At 43.6% G+C, this 16,088-nt stretch overlaps 1 protein-coding gene across 2 annotated transcripts in view; it reads right to left on the bottom strand.

Moving 5' to 3' along the window:
- calcr (calcitonin receptor) overlaps positions 1–16,088 on the bottom strand; it is a 50,710-nt gene that overhangs the window by 25,075 nt on the left and 9,547 nt on the right. The window contains exon 2 of one of the 2 annotated variants that reach the window (XM_048229521.1): positions 278–337. In XM_048229521.1, the coding sequence (XP_048085478.1) occupies positions 278–319 (42 nt within the window). In that variant the 5' untranslated portion in view covers positions 320–337. Of the gene's footprint in view, positions 1–277; positions 373–16,088 lie in introns of those variants that run through there. The other variant, XM_048229522.1, reaches the window with a different exon arrangement.

Raw genomic sequence — 16,088 nt, 5'->3', positions numbered from 1 at the left:
GCGCAGTCAATTAATGATCAACGGATTAATGGACCTCATCAAATTAGTTTTTTTTTTTTACTTTTCTTAAACAACCACCAGGTCTTGACTTTGGAAGATATGGTGAATATTTATCTCCATTTTAACAAAAGGGCATGACAATATATTTCCAAGAAGATATCACAGGAAGGATGTCACCATGAGAATGGCATAAATTAGGGAGAATAGTGGGAGAATAGAGAATAGTGGGAGAATAGAGAATAGCTTATGAAGGCTAAACATAAATTTCCAGACTCACCAAAATGAAGGATAGCAAAAACAAGCTGGTCGTTGTATCCATCCTGTTTGATTCCAAACTCTGTAAATTAAGAAAGAGGGTGGTTAAATAATTAGACAAAAAACAATGTTTGTGAAAAATGCAGATGTTTGATAAGCAGTTCACTCAAGGTGACCCTCAAGACCAGAAAACAGAGGACATTTCGGAACTCTTACAAGAACACTCTGCTCACTTCAACCCCTGGTGTGCGTACTGACCATTGATGGTGATTGCGTCTTCCCTTCGAAAGAGTGAGGGAAGAGTAAAAAAAAAAAAAATGGTTCCCAAGCTCAAGCTCGTTTTCCCAAGTCGGCTGTTACAACACATTACCAATCACTGCCATTCCCCTCTCTTTCTCCTTGCTTGGAGTCCATTTTCCTGAGCCAACAACTCCTCTGAGGGCTCCTCTCTCAACTCTATTCCCCAGATCTTCACTTACTTGTCCACACCTTTGGCGCTTCTATGCCTCTGTCTGCCAAACATTTAGGCGGATGACCCTGACGGACAGACGCCGTTAATCACTCCCTAAGACGGACTTGTCTTGCCTGACAGTATAGCTCAGGTGGCTAAGTTATCCTTGGCTTTTTCACGGGCGGCAACCACCTCATGAAAATGATTGGGGATAATGTTTTAATGGCTGAGGGGGTGCATTCTTTTGCAAATTTCTGCCTATCTCGAGTTGTCACTTTTTTGCACAGCTCTTAAAAGCAATTACGTGTTTACGGTGGTTAGTGTTGTCCTTACTGCCATGGCTGATGTGGACCATAAAAAGTTAAGAGGCACTTTTGATGTGAAGTCCTCAACAAATGACAAACACACCGCTCCTGATTAGCACAGGACAACCTGGGAGAACGTCTTGGATCAGGGCGGAGGAGACGGCAACCTCTTGTTATATGACAGAGGCAGGCATAGCCAGGGGTTGGCCACATTCCTTGAGGTTTTTTACTTTTCTTCTCTTCTACCCCTAGACCCACCACACACACACACACACACACACACACACACACACACACACACCCGTACCCCCATCCCTCACTAGACTAATAGATGACAAAGTATGAGTGATTAAATTTATCCCAAAACTCAACAGGTGGCGGTAAGCACTCTCACAAAAGGAAAAAAAAAATCAGCCTGTTTTTAAGGACTATAGGCTGATGGAGGCTGCTTTGTTGGTTTGTTGCCGTGCCACTTCCATCTCTTAATATGATAAAGAGCATCGGTTGGCCCGGGGGTTGGTGGGACAAACAGACGGATGGAAGCAAGTTGAGGTATCTCCCCTAGCTATGTCTAATTCCCGTTTTCCCGTTGTGTCGTCTTGGCAGATGGCAGCAGTGGCCATGCCAGGTGGCAGTGGACCGTGGCGCAGTAGGGATATGGAAGTTGGCCATGCTGGCCCGCCAGTGAAATGATGCACCCCACAACATGGCATGGAAGCAGCGAGACAGGAGAGGAAATGGAATCAGGGAGCCATGTTGTCCCCTGACACACTCCCGTGGGTCTCTGAGACTCTTTATTTCTCTCACTCTCCCTCTTTATTCTCTGTCTCTCTCCCTTTATATTTCTCCTTCCTCTTCTCTCTCTCATTCTCACATTTCTGACACTGTAGCTGGAGGTTGTGTCAGGAAACAGTGGGCATCATTCCGAATTCCAGCATCAGTTATTTTCATACATAGCTCATAACAACTCACTACTATTTTTAGATATCCATTGCTTATACAACACTATGGCCAGGCAGAAGTATTAACAAAGCAAATATTTCATTTTTGTATAGAAGATGTGCCCAAACATGTCCAAACATCTTCCAACCTCTGGAAAAGAAAGGATGGGGTCGACATGTTGGAGAATCCCTGCATTCATAAATCTAATGACCTAGATTTCAGACAGTCAAACAACAGGGAGTAATCTACTGCTGAGACATACCAGGGCTGATGAGCGAGATAAAAAATTAACCAAAAAAAAATACTATACTGTGAAGCACCCGACTGTAAGGACACTCACTGTCCGAATGCACGCCCACGTTATGCGCCGTCAGCCTTTATGCTCAGCATCCTCGCAGCCTTCAGTGGCACACTCCAGGAAAGGAATGGGACTCATTACAAACAATCTACTTCCTCTGTCTCACACTGACACGGCGCTCTGCCGCCAGATGGATGGCTCGGCTGTCCGCGTCAATATCGTCGCTCACTTACCAAAATGTCATAAGTGAATTGTGAGCAATTACCGTTCACAATGATAGAATGCCTTGGTCACAGCAAGCCTGAGATCTTCACATACAGTGCTATCCAGACCCATTTTCTTCTCAGATTGATTGACATAATACTTTTATCTCTGATCCAGGTTGTGAGGTCTCTTTTCTTCCTCCTCAGCTCTGGACTGACTATTTGCAGCTGCCACTGCTGTCAGTTTTTCATATTTTTTTCACATTTATAAAATAATAGGTCTACTGGAATATGGATCCATCTTAAGGCCATTTTCTATATAATAAATATACTTTAGGCACTCATACTAAAGATAATTATGCCATTTGAGGGGTTTGGGGTTCTTCTACACAGAGCCAGGATCCTCACAGTTTCCACCCGTGTTCCCTTTCATTCAGTTACGTCATTGAGTTTTTAGGTCTTTACCGTAACTGAGTTTAACAAGAGCTTTGTGTAAAATACAGAAATCCTTCCTCTCCATTTTAAAAAGGGCATGAATTGCAGGGTGCAATTTTGAACAAAGGACGACTAAATGCACTCGGCAGCACTCTGAGTATCCATAATTCAGAGTTTCGTCACTGCTGTGCTCACTGAGTTTACCATGCTGCTGAGGGGAATGCAGGCACCTGTACCTGGATGTCCTCCGCGGTAATGCAGATCAAGTGGAAGGAGCAGGTGCTGCCGTTTGCTGGAGCACCTTTTAGGCCAATGCTTTGCTCTTTTTCCACTACTACGGCTTTCTGGGAATGTCTGTGTGTGTGTGTGTGTGTGCGCGTTTCAGTAGTGTTTGTGTGTGTGTGTGTGTGTGTGTGTGTGTGTGTGTGTGTGTGTGTGTGTGTGTGTGTGTGTGTTTGTGCGTACGGTAGTTTTGGAAAGACGCTCCTGAGTTGAAGCTATTTTCAAACCAGCTGCACACAAGAGGAAGCCACTGGAACATTAGAACAGAATAGTGTGAAAATATTTGAGTCTAACGAGCTTACAAAAAACCACATTCAACCATAATACAAACCACATGGGGGATGTTTGTTAAATGTGTGTTTTTCGGTCTTTCTTAAAATACTTTATACGACTTTAAAGCAGCTCTTCAAAAACAAATAGAATTGCTTGTTTTGAAAATATGCAACCAAAGTCTGATGAAAATACACATCTTTAAAAGCTTGTAGTGAACCTCAGGCTCAGTCTCATCCAGCAGTGACTCTCTCCCATCTGTTCCAGACCGCCGTAGACTGGGATCCTCAGTGATCATACACAGCCTCTAATTTGTGATGACTGATTTGCCTTCACCCATCTCAGCACAGACTATAAGGGCCCAGACTTATCCGTAAGGAGCCATTCCAAGCAAGTAACTCCTCCATCTTCTTCTCTTCTTCTCTTCTTTGGCTGTGGACTAACAAAATGGCACGTCACAAATTCTGCTCACTCAGATTTTTGGATGATGACTTCCAAGTATCTGAAGGAGAAAGAAATATGTGGTGTTTTGCTTTTGCGGGGGAAGAGCACCACATGTTTTCTCGCCATATCTAAAGTTTTCTTTCCTGCGGTAATTTTCAAGACCATTTCAAGTCTCAAGTTTACTGTGGAGACTATGTGAAATAACAACACGAAACAACAACAGTTCAGTAACACTTAGGTAACCACAGCCAAGGGGGAAAGAAATAACACTGGCTTTGCAACTGCCTCTCACTCCTGTCCACTCTAAATGCCCATGGGGCTCTGGCCAGGTTTGGTGACAGTGAATAGCCCCAGAGGGATGCAGACCTTCAGCGCCTATTTCACACTTCTTTCCCCTGCTACGTTGCCCCCTCATTCGCCCTACTCTTGATCTCTCTCTTTTCACCACTCTCCTTTTCTGTCCTTCTCTTTTTTCTCCCTCTCCATTCCTCCCCTTCTTCTCCCGTGTTCCATTTCTCCCAGTCCTGACAGACACAAACTCACACACACACACACACACACACACACACACACACAGACACAAACTCACACACACACACGCACACTGATACACACACATGCTTTTGCCAAGTGTGGCTCCACATGGTGACAAGTCACATTTTCACTTAATCCATCTTGGCCAGGGCGACCTGAGAGAGCCTCGCTCCCACGTGGGCAACAGCTGCTGACTGTGACAGGCAGCCCTGAGGAGACGCCGAGAGACAGCGATGGCCACAGTCATCTCCACCAACCAAGTAGGCTGGCTGCAGAGACAGTGATGGGGGAAGGGTGGTAAGAGACCCTGAGAAAAGCTCTGAAAATATGGAAACAAAAAGGATGCCAAACAGAGTTTGGGATTTAAAAAAGAAATTGAGAAGTCTGAACGTAATGGTGTTCTATGCGTAATTAAACACGGAATGGTCCCCTTTATGGGAAGCAATGTTCCACGCCCCGGCCGGACGCCTCGGATATATAAAACCGCTGAAAGGACACAAGCTCGTTTCTCAGGCGATAGGCGTCTAACACAAAACCCTTCTGGAAAGAATTTGATAAGGTTCCTAACTGGACGTCTTTACACTGGTGCTCAGCAATATTCACAACAAGCTGGCCAGCCCCACGTCTAAACAATAAATTGGATTTGTAAAATCTGTGCCCTCTGCCGATTCGGAAGAATGTAACACATCCGGTATAATCTCTTTTCATTAGGCTATTTAAAGATGAGGGCCTTATAAAAATCTCACTTGCAGTATATTGCCTCATTGCACATAGAGTGCGGCCGACTCGACTACATTTTTTTTTCCTTCTTCTTTTTTTTGCAAGTGCCGACCAAACCCATGCCCAAGTTTGACTTCATAAAGCATAGAGAGCATGTATTAAATCCAGCTCATAAATTCAATATGCTTTTATTTAATATCTTGAGCAGTGTGGGTGGAGATACTAGTGTTGAAATGTATGCTATGGGGAGCTATGAGAAAGGAAGCAGATGAAATTATACCCCACGAAATAGGGCTACGAACACGAATGGCCCGGGGCAGTGGAAAAGGAAGTAGTCATTCTTCTGTTCCCCTCTCAACTCCCAACGGTTGAGGCAGAAATAAAATACCCTCTTACATCGCAAAGCAGGCCCCGATGCATAGTTTATTTTATGTCAAGGCAAGTGGAAGTTGGAGGATTCAGCAGAGGGTCGAAATAAAGACCTTTGATGCCCTGTTATTAATTTGCTCTCTAGAAGAGCAAAGCGCTGGAGAGTTGCGCTTGGAGAGAGGGGGAGTCAAATCCACAATGACAGGAGTAAGTGTAGGCCAACCGTCATTTCCACCCACGCCGTCACCCGCCCCGTGGAGGACAGCGTTTTCACAGACTCGCCCTGACCTGAATAGTGCTCACGGCGCAGCATGGTCCGAGTCGACCATATCAAGTGCACTGGCGCGTCACTGCGATATGAGCAAGGCGAGGCCCCTTGTGTGCCGCTAAAGTACTTCATTTCTATCTCATTCAGCCTGACCCCTCCTGTTCACCCCGCAAGCGAGTGAGCGAGTGATCGGCAGGAGCGCTTACGAACGCTGCTTTCGGATCGGAGGGGGCCCGAACACAGTGCTGCTGGGCCCTCGTTAATTTGACGACATATGAGAGAATTGCAGAGGAGAACTCCAGCAGCACAAAGCGAAAACAGCAATCATAAGGTACGACAGGCTGAGCAAAGGAGAATGGGGGGGGGGGGAGGGAAATTGAACCGGAGGTGGAAATGGAGGTGTTTTCTTCTGCCTACTGTGGAAGGGTTATGGGCTTTGGAGTTCCCATGCTGTTTAAAATAAGGGGGGGGGGTTGTGGTGAAATAAAGGTGGTGAAGGCGGGCCTCCTTTCTCTCTCTCTCTCTCTCTCTCTCTCTCTCTCTCTGTCTCATGGTTGGTGTGAGGTTGGGGAGTCAGTGGTGAGTGGACCGGTGTTTGGTCGCTGTACCGCAACGAGTGTTCTGTTTAAATCTCTATTTCTCACTTTACTTCTATTTTCTTTCTTTCTATCTATTACTTTCTGCTGGAGTACTAAAGATTTTTGCTTGGTTTAGTTTTTCTGGCAATAAACAGGGGTTTTCCCCTAAAGCGACTGCCTCCAGTCTGGTGCTGGAATCATGGCAGAGATTTTTGGTCAACTAACTTCGGCGTCATGCTGTTAAAATAGCATCGGCAGCCAGTGTTGAGGATTGTAGTTTGGCTGCGGAGAAATTGTTGGTCATGAGAATATCGTGTCAGCATCTCGCATGAACAACGCGATTGTGCTTTTCTTAAAATCAATTGAGTTTGCCAATCAGCTGACGGAGAATGGCGCAGTGATAGATGGCGTTTTTACCTCTGTTGCCCCTCTTTCTACGCCTTCCAAGAAAGTCATTTTGTCTAATGTCCCCCATTCATTTCTGTTGAGATTCTAGGACAAACACTGTCGCTATGGGCAAAGTGGTCTCAACAATTAAAAAAATTCGATTAGGTAAATCTCCGTTGTTGAAACATATCGTGTCCTTCAGGCGTTTAGGTACATGATCCTTAAGAATAACAATGATGAATTGGACTTGACAATTAATGTGACTGTGGATAACTTTAATTATGCGATTTATGCAACAACTAAGCGTTATGAAATGTTTTGGTTGTGGACAATCGGGGCATCTACGTCTTGGCGTGTCCTGATAAAAAGGATGACACGAATAATAGTGGAAACAGTGAAAATAGCAATGAATCTAGGGTGATGTGGCAGAGGGAACGTCTAAAGAGACCAACAACGAACCTAATGTTAACTTTGGTGCAAATAATGAGGAGGAGGCTGCTGCCTCTGCTAGTGGGCCGGAGAGCCAAACTCCTGATTTAACGTTAAATTCAGTCCAAGGGCACGGGAAAATCACGATGTTAGATCGGCTGATGGGGAGGATCTTTCCGCACTTTTGGGCGAGACTATCACTGATTCTCAGAACTGTCAGGGGAGCAATGATGATGCCATTAATGGGGAGGTTTCCGTCGCTATGGAAGACATGGAAACCTCCGTGTTGGAGGAGGACAATAATGTGTTTAAAGCACCGTCGAATAAAGGAAAAAAAGAAAGCGCATTATACAGAATAAAGGGGACGCGCTCATATAGAATTGACTGATAATGAGAGTGAAAGTGATCTTTCTGACTGTAGTGTAACCTGCAGCTTGCGACTAAGCGGCTATCGCACTCGCAATTATAGAGTGGAGGATATAAAGAAATTCCTTAAGGACACAAAACATTCTAGGAAGGTCCGGGTAGACGAATTTTTCCTGACATTGAACAGTTTATGAACAAATCACGAGCATTTATGCGTGATGGTAGCATCACTGATCAAGAAGGATTTCGTCTAAAAAGATTCTCACAAAACTCAATGTTCTACTGAATGCCAACGATGACAAATGTTAAAAACAATTTCCACTTTGTGTCCTAGGATGGCTGATTGCATATGTCTATATTTATTTTTTTATTTTTTCTTTATAATGATGGGTGAATTTCGTGTTGCTTCTTTAAATGTAAATGGCGCAAGAGAAAAAAATTAAGAGGCTCTCTGTGTTTGAAACAATCAGACAGAATAAGTTTGATGTTCTCTTTATGCAAGAAACGCACAGTGATGCGTCTAATGCAGCTGCTTGGGCTCAGGAGTTTGATGGTCTGTCCATACTTAGTCATGGTACTTCTACTAGTGGTGGGGTTGCAGTTCTGTTTTCTAAGTCCTTTATTCCCATCACTTTTGATGTTGATGAAGTTATAGAGGGAGAAGACTTTTAAAGGTCAGAGCCCAGTTTGAAAATCGTTTTTTTTGTTTATTTGCATTTATGCTCCTACACTGGCAACAGATAGAATGCTGTTTTTAAATACTATTGGAAATGTTATAAAAAATTGCTGTTCAGAGGATATTCTTATCCTTGGAGGAGATTTCAATTGTACTGCACAAAATTTTGACAGAAATCATGTCGAGCCGCACATGCCCTCTCGTAGACGGCTTGTAGAGATTATGAAGTCCAATGATCTTAGTGATATTTGGAGGAACTTTCATGGTGAACAGAAGCAATATACTTGGGCACACTCATATAATAATTGTTTGTCTCTTGCAAGACTTGACAGGTTTTATGGTTTCAAACATCAGCGTAGTCTATTCAGGAAATGTTCAATAATTCCAGTTGGCTTTTCTGACCATAGTTTGGTTTTCTGTTCTTTATTTCTAGATTTTGTAAAACCAAAAAGTGCCTACTGGCACTTTAATACCAATTTGTTGGCTGATGGCCATTTTAGAGAAGTCTTCCTTTTTTTTCTGGAAGGAATTTAGAACCACGAAATCCTGTTATAAGTCTTTGCAGCAATGGTGGGATTGTGCCAAGGTACAAATAAAACAACTCTGCCAGGAGTATACAGCCAATGTCACAAGGAACATAACACTCTCAATGAAAAAAATAGAGGAGGAAATAATCGAACTTCAAAATCTGGCAGAACAAACGGGTGATCAGGCACCCACTGAAATTCTTAACTCAAAAAAGAAAACATTGGCTGACTTTTTAGGTTTGAGGGCACAGGGAGCTCTGGTCAGGTCCCGCTTCCAGAGTGTGGAGCTGATGGATGTACCATCAAAATTCTTTTTTAACTTGGAGGTAAAGAGTGGACAGAGGAAGTTCATTCATGCTTTGAGGTCTGAAGATGGGAGAATCCTTTCTAATTCTCCAGAAATACACCAATAGAGCAGTACATTTTTTATAAGGAGCTTTATAACAGTGAAAATCCACAAGATCAGGCGACTGACAAGGCTTTTCTTTGTGACCTACCTAAGGTATCTGAAGAGGCAAACACAGCCCTTGGAAGGGTGTTGACCCTAGAGGAGCTGGAGAGAGCCCTCCACAGTATGGAGAGTGGCAAAGCACCTGGGGTGGATGGCCTGCCAGTAGACTTTTATAAGTCCTTTTGGCCAGAGTTGGGCACAGATGTGCTTGCTGTTCTGAGAGACAGCATCACCAGAGGGGTGCTGCCACTGAGCTGCCGTAGAGCAGTGCTCACTTTACTGCCAAAAAAAGGGAGACCTGACAGATATAAGGTCCTGGAGGCCGGTGTCAGTCCTCTGCTCTGAATACAAACTGCTGTCTAAAGTTTTAGCAAATAGACTTGGGGAGGTTTTGGAGCAGGTAATCCACCCTGACCAGACCTACTGTGTGCCAGGCAGATTGATTCACAACAATGTTTCCTTCATCAGAGATGTCTTCTATATTGGCAAATACTTCAATCTGGATTTTGGTGTGGTTTCAATTGACCAAGAAAAGGCTTTTGATAGGGTTGAGCATAATTATTTGTGGAATACCTTGTCAGCCTTTGGTTTCAGCCCCAATTTTATTCAGAATGATCAAAGCATTGTATTGTGACATTGAAAGTATTCTCAAGGTTAATGGTGACTTGTGCGCTCCTTTTAAGGTATACAGAGGTGTCCGTCAAGGATGTCCCTTGTCGGGCATGCTGTATAGTCTGGCTATTGAACCTTTCCTTGTAAGGTTGAGGAAGGAGATTGTTGGAGTGAAAATCCCTAACTGTGATGATGTTTTTAAATCGTCAGCTTAAGCTGACGATGTGGCTGTCCTTGTTAATGGCCAGAGAGATCTTGACACGCTTTTAAAAATTTGCAATGAATTTAAGGTTGTTTCTTCAGCAAAGGTAAATTGGTCAAAAAGCATAGCCTTGCTGGTTGGGAGTTGGGTGAGTGGCGAACCTGGTCTGCCTGATGGCTTAGTTTGGAATAGGGGTGGTTTTAAATACCTGGGTGTTTTCTTAGGTGATGATGCTTTTATTCAAAAGAATTTTGATGGGGTAATTGAAAAAAGTTAAAGGTCGTCTAGAGAAATGGAAATTTCTTTTCAGTATTACTTCCATTACAGGGGCGTGTTCTCATTATTAACAACCTGGTTGCATCCTCTCTTTGGCATCGGCTGGCTTGTGTGGATCCTCCTTCAAACCTGCTACCGAAGATTCAGTCAGTCCTGGTTGATTTTTTCTGGGACAATCTACACTGGGTACCTCAGAGTGTTTTATATCTGCCTAAGGAGGATGGTGGACATGGACTTATTCATCTACAGAGTCGAACTGCTGCCTTCCGTCTGCAGTTTGTACAGCGTCTTCTCACAGGATCACTGGACTCAAGCTGGAAAGCTGCAGCCTGTTGTATTTTACAACTTTTTGAAGGGTTGGGCTTAGATAGGTCTTTGTTCTGGTTTAATCCAAATAGAATGAATTTTAATTTACTTCCTGCATTTTATAAGAATCTGTTCAAAGTCTGGTCTCTGTTTATAATTCAACGCGCCCGACAGACAAGCTCATTATTCTGGTTGTTAAAGGAGCCTCTGATTCATGGTTCGGTTCTTGATGTGAGTCAGGACTTGTCCCTGGTACCTACTTCTAAGCTTATCAGCTCTGGAGTTACAACCCTTGGGGATCTAGTAGAGTTTGCTGGTCCTGATATCAGTAATAGCCATACTTTAGCTCAGCACTTAGGTGTGAAGTCCATTAGGATAGTTGATCAGCTACTTGGGAAATGGCGGTCTCTCCTAACTGGGGAGGAGATGCAATTGCTTGGAGATTATTTTGGGGGGGAGTGTAGTCCTGACTGCCATGACCCCTTTCCCAGACTTACTCTACTTCCAGATTTAACAGGTTGCACTGGTTGCTTCTTACTCCCAGATAGTTTAGTTTTCCTGGGTCCTACAGCTGCAACTAGTAAATCATTGTACAAACTGTGTGTTCTCTCCCTAAATAAAAGGTCTCTGGACAAGAGGGTGGATACACCCTGGCCTTGGCGTTGCAGGTTGAAAATGATGTCAAACCACAATGGCGTCGTTGTACAAGTCACCATTAACTAAAAAAAAGCTGGCGATCTACAATGGCGTATTCTGCATGGTGCAATAGCAGTGAATGCTTTTATTTCTGTTTTAAATCCAATGGTTGATCAGGGGTGCCCTTTTTGTTCTGTAAGGGAGACTGTATTCCATGCCTTTATGCACTGCCAGAGGCTCAGACCTCTTTTTGCTGTTTTGATGGCACTTTTCTTTAAGTTTGATGAAAGTTTCTCTTCGGAGATTTTCATTTTTGGTTTTAAATATGTACAAAAGCATCGCTTCAAGTGTCAGCTCCTAAACTTTCTGCTTGGGCAAGCAAAGATGGCGATATATGTTAGTCGTAAAGGAAAAGTTGAGCAGGATGTAGATGTTGATATCCTAATGGTGTTTTCTATTCTTGTAAGGTGTCATTATGTTGATTGATTTTCATTTTTTATAAATCTATGAAGATTCTTGATGTTTTTTGAGGAAAAAATGGTGCTACAATAAGCGTGATGTGTATTGTTGAGAATGATAAGCTACAGATTGCACATTACTTTATTTAACTTTCCTAACTTTTACTTTTTGAGTATAGTGTCAAGTTGATCTTGATGTATTTTTAAGATTGTAATAAAGAGTTTTTGAAAATTCAAAATTCTCTCTCTCTCTCTGGCATTGGCCCTGTAATAAGTCAACAGTGGGGTCGTCCCCCGTGATCTGCACACCAGCCGCGCTCCGAGGATATGACTTGAGTGCCGTTTTACGCCACGCACATAAATCACTGGGAGTACATGTTCTTCATCACAAGATTATAGCAGAAAGAGAGAAAAAGGGGGTGAGAGAGAGTGAGAGAGGGAGAAAGAAAGAAAGAAAGAAAGAAAGAAAGAAAGAAATGGAAGTACTCTACATTAATGGCCTGGCTCTTGCTTTCATTCACATTTACTTCAGGCACGGAGGAGAGCGTGCAATAAAGGCACTTTGGTGTAATACAAAACATTCTAGGCCATTTTTCCCCACATGCTTCAGCTTTGCTTTTCATCTTCCCAAGTCCACATATCCCCCTGTACGGGTGCTTGTTGCGGGAGTGATGTCATTCTCAGTGGAAAGAATCATAATTATTCCTATTATATACATTCCCAGCGGAGATAAAAGGTTACATATAAAAGCATTATCTAGCTTAAGTTGTAAATCACACACGCATACTTCCCTTTTGTAGTTAGCCGCTTTTTTCAAGTGGACCTCTTGACTGGTACATTTCCCACATTCTCCCCTGATAATGATAACATATGTGTGTACGAGGAACAGCATGCTGTCCTAACGGACGCTGTTTAGACGGTTAATTTTGCATTACCCCTGAAGCATTACCCCGAGTTCAAACACAGGTTTACAGACATGAGGGAGCAGAGTCAATCAGACGCTAAATGGACAATAGGTCGTCCTCGGGAGAAAACAATACCAGAGTCACACACACACACACAGGTAACTTGGCCAGTGCTTTGTAGGGGTTGAGCCGTTGTGTACAGTTTGGGTTTCAAAACAGGCCTTTTGTTTTGGGGGAACAGCAGTGGGAAAACTAAGCAGTGGAAAACATCTACTGTGCCAAATCGCCGGCTGTCAACATCCTTCCGCACCGGATTCACGTCATGATGATGGCAACGCCAGTCTGCTGATTACCTTCATAACTACTCCATCTGCCTGGTAATCAAGGCTTGATGTTTTTTTTTATCTTGTCGTCAATCAATCCCTTGTCTCTCTTCCCTATTAGTTCCTTGTTTGCTGTTAAGACAAACAAAATGTCAATCAAACCCAATCAATTGAACTGGCCAGTGTGGTGTCCCCTTACTACACCTCTCTCCCTGTCTCTCTCTCTCTCTATTCCTCCTCCTTGTCAGTGGGCTCATCGATTAGTGGAATTGTGTTTTTTTCTGTGTGTGGGGAGAAAAAGCGGCGCCATTTCATCACGGCAATTTTGACCACGCCAAGTCGGCCCACTCCTCTTCCTTCCCTCGACCATCCCAACCCCCAACCCACACCCCCTTTTAAATCTTACACATCAGGAATTTGTCAAGGCAGCAGCAGATGGATTTAGAGAGGCACCAGGCCCTTGCTTCCTCCTACATGCCCATAATGATACGCTCCACCAGCACCAGCATCAGCACTGTGTAACATGTTAAAAGCTTAGCATGAGTAATGGTGTCTTTCTCGAGGAACAGCGGAGCTGCTGTGAAGCATAGCCAATGCCAAGCAGATAAATTAGGAAAGAAGTTAGAAAGGAAGAGATGCTCTCATCAACTCTGAGGTCTGAGGTTACTGGACACACAAATCATAGGCATGTTTTTTTCCTAATACAATAAGCCCTTTGGAGTCTGAAGGGAAGAAGGGATTCAGAACGACTTGAAAACGACTCCATCCCTCTATGACCGTGCGTGGGCGCGGCGAGGAGTGGGTGGACAGGGGAAAGACTGGACTTCATCCCACAAGTCAGCCCCAGGTTTTGGGCGGATGGAAGCCACTGGAGACATAAACGTCTGTCCACACTTAAGTGGTACGTGTGAGTAACGGCTCCCACACACAGTTGTGTGCGTTGCAGGGCTGGAGACGCATCCCGTTCACTTTACATGGGCTTACGTCATCCGTTGCCGAACTGAATTGTGGGTCCGTTGTGTCGCGTTGCTCCCGTCACTCATGTTGAGAAGTTCAACTTTTGCTGCACTGACGGACGGCACCAGCCAATCAAATTACGAGCAAGCAAACAACAGACGGCACCAGCCAATCAAATTACGGTTATACCTTAAGTCATCTGCATAGCTACCGTTGGGAACACCCACTGGCATGCGTTGACGGAACGCAACTGTGTGTGGAAGCCGTGAGAGAGAGCTTTGGGTGAAAGCTGATGTGTTCTGCGAAACATATGTTTCCGTGATGTACCTAATAGACAGCAGAAGAGGAGGAGGACGAGAAGCAAAAATAGCTTCCTGAGGTAGATCAGATGCAAGGAAGAGCGTTGGCAAATCAATGAATACGCTCGAGACATATCAAACCCTCAAAAGGAATACGCTGAACACATAAACAAGTCTTTTCTTCCCCACGTCTTCCACTGACTTAGAGAAAGCCCAGACAGATTACCAAACTGAAACGAGATTAGGCTGTACCCAATTTCCACCAAGATTTATATGGAATATTTGAGTATCATAAAAAACAAATTGTGAATCGACCCTGAGGGTATTTGGGGAGTCTAATCTTGTTGTAGTTCCTTTTGTATTTTTTTTTTTTTTAATTTCAGTATGTCACTGGGAAATAGCATAAATATCTCCAAAACAGTACTTCGAATGCAAACGTGTCATGCATCAAAACTGGCAGACGAGCCTAGCCATATCCATGAGAACATTATGACAATCACAACCTGGGTATGGGGAGGCTGGGGGAAGAAGGAAGCAGCATCTGGAGAGCAGCCAGAGGAACTGAATGTTATCGTCTGTCTGCCGTCTGCCATCCCCACACCCACACCACCCCCAACACCCCCCAGCTCCCCTGTGTCAATCAGCACATTTATTGTCCAATCTTTCTCTCTCTCTTTCTCTCTCTCTCTGTCTTTCTGGTGTTCTATCTCTCTGTCTATCTGTATGTTTCCCTTTCACCCCATATTTGTGATAATGGATCTTCTGTTTTGACCCTGAAATTGATCGGTTTCGGACAACATTGCTCAACAGTGCCGGTAGTCCATTAAAACAAAGTGGAAAGGCCTGTTGCTCTCAGAAAGCTGCATGTCTCTTAACGTTTACAGCTGGACTGGACAGGGTACGTAGCACTTCTATCATTAGTCTGTCATTCATTTTTGTACAAAAGAGTTTTCACTAATGATACAGAACAGTCAATCTTTGTGCACATTGCACTATAAAGCAAGGAACAGCTGTCTTGGCACTTGCGAGGGTGAAGTCATGCAAAAGTATGAAAGAACTCAAATCTGATCAACATAGCTCTCCGCCTAATCAAAATAATTAATAAGGTCTATAAAAGATACAAATTTACGACCTCATCCAAAACTCTCTCAAAGAGTCAACGCAGTGTCCACAAATCAGGAATCATTTCTACATTACTGACATTCTACATGGCTGTAAACTCAGACTTTTTTTTTCAGACTAATGACTACATTAGGTCAGGGAAGGCTAAACAAATGTTTAGCCATACCAGAAAATTTCCCACGCTATAAATCTTTATTGAGCATCAGTTGAATTCTCACTGGCACAACTGTTCTACTAATCGTCGATTATGGAGTCACTTTTACGGGCCCCTGCACCAAAGACCAGGAATGGCCAGCATAGTGCCAGAATGGCGAGAGAGAAAAGAAATAGTGGTCATCAGCAAAACAATAAATAAGACGAGTGTAGTACTCATCACCTTCAATGTATTTTTTTTCTCTTCAAATCTCAGCAGGAGATTCCATCTAGATTCTCCTCAGTGGCTTATCATAAGACAACATGGCAATGAGTACATACGAGCAAAGCAAAGTACCATAGACCCATGATAACCTCCGAACAGCAGGGCCTCTTATTATTAGCTATATTTTATTGCATACAGCTACACACACCAACCCATGCGATACAAATGGCAAACCCTCCTTGAAAAAAGGCCCCCGCTGTTTTATTACGTGTCAAGTAATGATTTTTCTAATTTCGAGCCACCACTCCGCTGACCTCAGTTGATTTATTCTTCTTGGTGGAGTATCGGCCTCTGCCATCTTAAACTGACCTTTCCCGATGCTTTTGTAAACCACTTGACTCCCAGCGCTATGCTAAAAAACAGAGGGCTCTTTAAGACCAAAAA

The sequence above is a fragment of the Alosa alosa genome, chromosome 20 (genome assembly GCF_017589495.1).
Source record: "Alosa alosa isolate M-15738 ecotype Scorff River chromosome 20, AALO_Geno_1.1, whole genome shotgun sequence".
In the NCBI taxonomy this organism is placed as follows: domain Eukaryota; kingdom Metazoa; phylum Chordata; class Actinopteri; order Clupeiformes; family Clupeidae; genus Alosa; species Alosa alosa.
This window is presented reverse-complemented; position numbering and strand designations above follow the sequence as displayed.